Source organism: Nymphaea colorata, chromosome 13, assembly GCF_008831285.2.
Source record: "Nymphaea colorata isolate Beijing-Zhang1983 chromosome 13, ASM883128v2, whole genome shotgun sequence".
Lineage (NCBI taxonomy): Eukaryota > Viridiplantae > Streptophyta > Magnoliopsida > Nymphaeales > Nymphaeaceae > Nymphaea > Nymphaea colorata.
This window is the reverse complement of record NC_045150.1, coordinates 15,466,288-15,472,939: the sequence shown is the minus strand read 5'-3', so window position 1 is coordinate 15,472,939 and position 6,652 is coordinate 15,466,288. Positions and strand designations below refer to the sequence as shown.

Below are 6,652 nucleotides of genomic sequence, written 5' to 3'. Positions count from 1 at the left end.
CATAGTTGAAACTGTTTGGTAAAATAGCAGTTTATGTCATTCATTATTTTTTCCTTGCAGTATCCTTTTAGCTATGCTATTGAAACTATCAACTAAAAGCTTTTGACAGTGATTTTAGGTAGTTTTTATCATTATCACATATATCAATGATGGGTATTATACAACGAGATATTTCTCGAGTATAATATGATAAAAATATATGTTTCAAATAAATCTCCAAAAAATCTCGGTAAATGAAAAAAATCTACCAAAGAAGTAAAAATTAAAACTAAACAAAAAATAAAAAGAAAACAAGTTGAAAATATATTTGATAAAGTGGTAAAGATGGTTATAGATTGTTAATGAAGGAGTTAATGTTCTTTAATTAACATTCATTAATTAAGGAGCAGTTGTGTCATATCTCTCTCTCTCCCTCTCTTTCTTCTTTATCACATTTAATCTTCTTTATTGCATTTAATGTGCTTCTTTATTATATTTAATGTTGTTCTACATTCAATCTTGCTCATTACACTCACTTACTTTTAATAGAAGGTGCACTAATTTAAAATAAAATGTCGATGCAGAAAAAAACCCAAAAATTGACTTTCTAGCAGTTTAATATGCATGTAATACACGTATTTTTTGATTTGACATTTTTTTTTATAAAAGATGCGTCTTGTTCCTGGTTTTTTTCGACAGACATGATTTTGGCATAATAATCGTGATATTTTCGAATTTATGGTTTTGACAACGGACAATATGCAATATTGTTGTAAAGTCTAGTTCATATAAACAAACTTTTCCTTAACATTCATTTAGTTAGCGGCAACCCGGGGTAATAAATCAACCATCAGGTCTTGATAAAATGAGTAGAATGTCCTTGTTAAAGTGATAAAATGAAAAAAGAAGGCAAGATGTGGACCACCTCCATGATGTCGTTTTCTTTGCTTTGGACGCCTTGCCTTAATTGAGGAAGGTGGCTGGTGCGGAGGTAATCATAGAAGGTCCTTACCATTGGCAATGTTTTAAGGCGAAGGACGGCTCGTATTTCCACATTCGGCCACACCCGATGTTCTCTTTCTGTTTCTGATCAGTTGTGGCACGCTTTCTCATTGTTTCTTTGGGAACATTCTAATCTATTTCCCAATCGGTCATAATGGAGGGGGCTACCGAAGAGAAAGGCGTCTGCTCTCATGGTTGTGGTGTCGATGGAACAGAGGCATCCTGGCAAGCTTCTCAAGGAGACGATGGACAGAAATTTGATGTTTTCTTAAGTTTTAGAGGGGCTGACACTCGCAAGGGATTCATTGGCCATCTTTATGATGCCTTGGTAACAAGGGGCATCTCTACTTTCATAGATAACGTGAATTTGGAGAAAGGTGAGAGCGTGAATAACTTGTCTGGGTACATAGAAAGGTCGAGGATGTTTGTGGCCATCATCTCTAAGGGTTATGCTGATTCCAAGTGGTGTTTGAGAGAGATTACCAAGATGGTGGAGTACAGGAGGGCGGACCGAAGGAGGCTCATCATTCCTGTATTCTTCGGTGTCGAACCTTCCGATGTTGGGAAGCAGGAAGGTCTTTTTTTGCCAGCGTTCCAGAAGCATGAAAAAAATGAGAAGCTAAAGGAAGAGATGAGGGACTGGAAGAATGCTTTGCGTGAGGTTGGAAAGATATCGGGGTTCAACCTAAAGGATGCAAATGAGTATGCACTTAGCCACCTTTCTCACCGATCACCCCCGTCCCCCTTCTTTTCTCACTCTAGTGTTTAGACTAGCGTTCCATTTCCTGTTGAAATTTCTGACACCGTGTAAACGACAATGAGCTTTGTGCATCGCCATGCCCATCTCCCTTGGGGCCTCTTACTCTGAAGAAGGTTTAATTTTCATTACAGCAAGAATCCACGCCTACGCGTCTCATCTTATCATTGAGATAATAGGGATAAAGTTTTTTTTTTCTTTTTTTTTCATTCTAGCAACTAAGAAAACTTTACAAGATCTGTCTCTCTCTCACACACACAGACATATATATATAAGAGAGGGAGAGGGAAAAATTATTTGGTTTGTTTGGCTTTCACTCTCTGTAAATCATGAAGTATATTTAAGAATTACGTCTCTCCTCTTATTTATAACCAATTATTACATTGAATGTTTTAGATGTTTTTAGCAAAAATAAAATATCTGATTTTATTGATAAGTTCACAACAGCAAGTTTTGGATTTGGTTTCAGGGTCTTGAACTAATAACCCGTCGTGTACTAAAGTAATTACTATTGAATTTTCAGAACTTAGTTTTCAGTCACAATAAATATTTAATTTTTTGATAAATCCTTAAAATATAATTGCTATTTTTTTTCACATTGTGTTAACTTGATCACCTTTGATCGCTGTGCGTAGGTGGGTTTGCGTAGAGGACTTGTCATGTATGAAAGCATCATAATAATTTTAATAAGCAATCCATGTGTAAATAATGCGAGGATTGCTTTATTTTGATAAATACTCAAAATGTTGTTTATGTTCTTAACTTTTTCATAAACCTACGCAGTACTTACTCGAGCTCTCCCCTTAGTCTCGACCCCCAAACACACACCCACACACACACACACACACACACACACATATATATATATATATCATAATTACAAAAAATGCATTTTTTTCAAAAAATGCGATAAATTAATTAGCGGTTTAAAACTTAAAAAATGCATTTTTTTTAAAAAACGTTAAAAACGAAAAAAATGCGTTTTTTCATTTTTTTTATTTTCTAATGTCAAACAGTTTTTTTATTTTTTATTTGTTGCAAATCTACTTATCTTTTGATGTTTCTGTTATTAGTTTTTCACTTACTTAAAATTTTCCTCATTTTAGTTTTTTTTTTTTAATTTTTTAAAATTTACTATATTTTATCATTTTTTTCAAGCTCACCATGTTATACTCGAGAAAAACCTTGTAATTTAAAACTCTAAGACATTATTTATGGCTATGATCTAAGACATTATTTATGGCTATGACGTATATATATATATAATAATGTTGTTCTTTCCTTTTAAAATTATTTCAATATTTAGCTTCAGTAAAATGGGACTTGTATGGATGAAGCTTTCTTTCACTAATTATTGGTAGCCTATTATTTATTAATTCATTTTAGGCACGAAGCAGATCTTATAAAGTGCATTTTGAAAAGGATTATGGAGGAAGTGAACCCTAAATACCAGCTCATGTGCGCCTATCCTACAGATCTTAATTCTCGCGTAAATGAGGTGATCGAACGGTTGGATAGGAAAGTTAGAATGGTTGGGATTTGTGGGATAGGCGGCATCGGGAAGACAACCCTTGCCAAAGCAGTCTACAACAGATTATTAAAGCAGCACAATGAGAACTGTTCCAGCTTCGAGAAGTGCAGCTTCCTTGCAAATGTCCGCGAAGTATCAAAGCAGAACAGTGGAATCGTTCGCTTGCAGGAGTAGCTGCTTCGTGATGTCCTTAGATTAGAAATGCCAATAAACGACAAGGACGACGGCATCACCAAGATCAGAAACAGAATTGGAGACATGAAAGTGCTTGTAGTTCTTGACGATGTTGATCATAAAGACCAGCTCGATGCGCTGGTCGGCAGCCAGTCAGGTTGGTTCAGTAGCGAAAGCATAACCATTGTCACTTGTAGAGATGAAAGCATCTTTAAGGGACGACAGAAAGTCATCTATATGGTTCCGGAATTGGATCCTGCCCAACTGCTTAAACGTTTCAGTCAGCATGCATTTAAGCAACCCGAGCCAAAATCAGATTGGAGAGGTGAATTGTCGAAGAAAGTTGTGTCAATTGCTGGTGGGATACCTCTGTGCCTCCAAGTATTTGGGAGCCTCTTCTCTGACATTAAATCCATTGAAGGATGGGAGTCGAAGCTGGAGCAATTAAAACGGGATCAAAATGAAGAAGTCCATGTTAGGTTAAAAATAAGCTATGACAGCCTTGATACTAAAAAACAGCAGATATTCTTGGACATAGCATGTTTTCTTATCGGTTGGGAGGATTGGATGCAAGTTTACCCAGGGGAATTGGAGAGATGGGAAGAGAGGAAACAAAAGAAAGAATACGCAATGCTCATGTGGGAAGGTTCCAGACTTTACCCAACTGATGCAATTGAAGAGTTGCAGCGTAAATTTCTAATCAGCATAAATGATGAGCATGGCACATTTGAAATGCATGATCAAATACGAGACATGGGAAGAAATATTGTCCAGCAGGAGCCGGTGGCAACCAGGTTTTGGGAAAATAACGAAACATCGCAAATGCTTCAACGAAGAAAGGTAAGTATGAGCTTCTACACGTTCTTCATTTTCTCTTCTTTTGGTCTTTCTTTATGACGAATGCTCATTCTTGGAAGTCGTACGTATGATGGACAAATGGAACTTAGTTGATGAGCAATGCCAACTTGACATGATGGCGGACTCCTGGCTACTAGCCTACTATTAATAACGACGCCTGGATATGTTGCTTTATTTGGCATCTGGCAAAAATTTTGTTATTCTGCTTCAAGGACTCCGATAGCTGATCTCTTATTCCTTATGATAGTTTGCATAAAGCTCTAAATCTAAATTGTGCCTTCTTTTGGCTGAAAGCTTTAGCAGAAATCATACGACATCACTTGGAGTGCTTCGACGTTTTCATTTTATCAAGGAGCTCATTTTTCTTCTTTCTTTCTGGTGATCTTTCCTATCTCAAGGAACAGAGAAGGTTGAAGCCATTATTTTCCACCGTCACGTCGGGCAGCATAATATTCCACCTTTGAACATGATGTCTTTTAGAAACATGGATGAGCTGAGAATACTTGATACAAGCTGCGTCAGGATGGAGGGCTCGTATCAGGATCTACCCAAATCGTTGAAGTTCCTGAGGTGGTGGCAGTGTCCATTGAAATCATTGCCGATCATCGACTTCGATGTTATGAACATTGTAGTGCTCGACCTGACAGAGGGCATCATAGAGGAGTTTCTAGGTCCAAATGTGACTAACTCGTTGTTTTTTCATTACCTCCACCCCCAAGAGGTGAACTACTCGCGGACATTCAGCCAATTGAAAGTGCTTATTCTCAAGAATTGCAAGAACCTCAAGAGCTCCCCGATTTTAGGCTGATTCCAAACGCAACCAAATTTGTATTTGAAGGGTGCACCAAGCTTGGTCGAGTCCACGAATCGATCGGCGATCTCCAAAGGTTGGTGCGCTTGAACTTGGGAGACTGTCGTTCTCTAAAGAAAATACCTGATAGCATCTGTCGCCTAAGTTCTTTGGAGAAGCTCGTCCTCAGCGGGTGTTGGTCACTGGGAGAACTCCCAGAAGAGATTGGCAGGTTGACATCTTTAAAGGTGCTCCAATTAGGCCCAGGGGATATGCAAAGACTTCCGGAGTCTGTTGGCCTGTTGACAAACCTGCAGGAGTTGGAAGCCATCCTTTGCACGGATTTGAAGACCATCCCAGACATTTCAAATTTGCAAGCCCTGAGACGTTTACGTCTGAGCGGATGCTCACAGCTGATGGATGTTACTGGCCTTAGCAAACTGAGATGCCTAGAGTCCCTGCAACTCAACGGCTGTAATGCACTAAGGGACATGAATGACATGATGAAGGTAGCTTCTTTACATATTTATAAATCAGTATCGTTTTCATATACTTCTTGCTGGCCTGCATTCTGTTTTATAGACCAGAATAAAGTAGAGTAAAAAGTAAAAATCTTTTTTTTCTCTGGGGGTCGTCTTATTAATACCTTGGCTTGGACTGCTTTGTTGGTCGGTTCGCTTCAATTCTGTACATGTACATTGGCTGATTAACATCTATATGTACTCATATCAACATATATATATATTAAATGTGCATGTATATAGTTTATATCTAATCTTATTTTAAATGTGCACGTACCAGGAGGCCAAATTCGAACATTGCAAATATCTCAGCATTCCTGGACAGCAGATTGATTATTCCCGCTCCAAATCCACAGGCGGATGGGCATGGTTGGTGACGGAATCTTTTGCTCTCCCCAATGTGCCCCGCCCAGGCAGGACTGGAGTTGTTGTTGAGGGCCTCGTGCCACGGTCTTATACAGTAACCCAGGTTAAGGCCGAGAGGCATGATAGTTCTACGATAATCTTTGAAGAGGCAGAAAGTGATGAGGCACAGACTGAACCGGAGAGGTGATACGGATCTCCGTGGTGGAGCTTTCATCCCTCGGAGTTGGAGGATGATAAAGGGAAGCAGTCATTGTAAGAGATGGAAAGGATACCGAGGATCGACGTCACGTTCGAGGCGAAAAGCGACTTTCAAGGTACTCGTTTCCGTATCGACTTGTACGGGCTACAACCTGAGATCCATGCAGTTTGCATTTGGCTATATACATATGTCGAGTGTATTGGTGGCAAACTTTGACACTGGTTTGCTGTTTGATGGGGTGGTGTAATTAAGGACAATATGCGTCTCAATATCAGCCTTATTTTTTCTTGTAGAATTCAATCATAAATATTTTTGAAATAATATCGGGCTTGAAGCGTGGATCGGTCACCTGATATGCATCGACTTATATTGGCTTTTGCAAACCACTTTAAGGAAAAGTTTTAAACAATACTGTATTAATATTGTTATGTATTTAAAAGAAACTTTTTATTTGCTATTAAAGTTAATAACTTAA

General features: G+C 38.3%; 2 protein-coding genes across 2 annotated transcripts; both read left to right on the top strand.

Moving 5' to 3' along the window:
• Positions 1-1,135: 1,135 nt before the first annotated feature.
• On the top strand, positions 1,136-3,443 carry LOC116266711 (disease resistance protein L6-like). Its single transcript, XM_031648021.1, has 2 exons — positions 1,136-1,683; positions 3,125-3,443. Exons 1-2 carry the CDS (start codon positions 1,136-1,138, stop codon positions 3,441-3,443), a joined length of 867 nt encoding a protein of 288 aa, XP_031503881.1.
• Positions 3,444-3,470: 27 nt separating this feature from the next.
• Positions 3,471-6,165, top strand: LOC116266710 (disease resistance protein TAO1-like). The gene is made up of 3 exons (XM_050081129.1): positions 3,471-4,237; positions 5,021-5,600; positions 5,893-6,165. Exons 1-3 carry the CDS (start codon positions 3,471-3,473, stop codon positions 6,163-6,165), a joined length of 1,620 nt encoding a protein of 539 aa, XP_049937086.1.
• Positions 6,166-6,652: the final 487 nt, after the last annotated feature.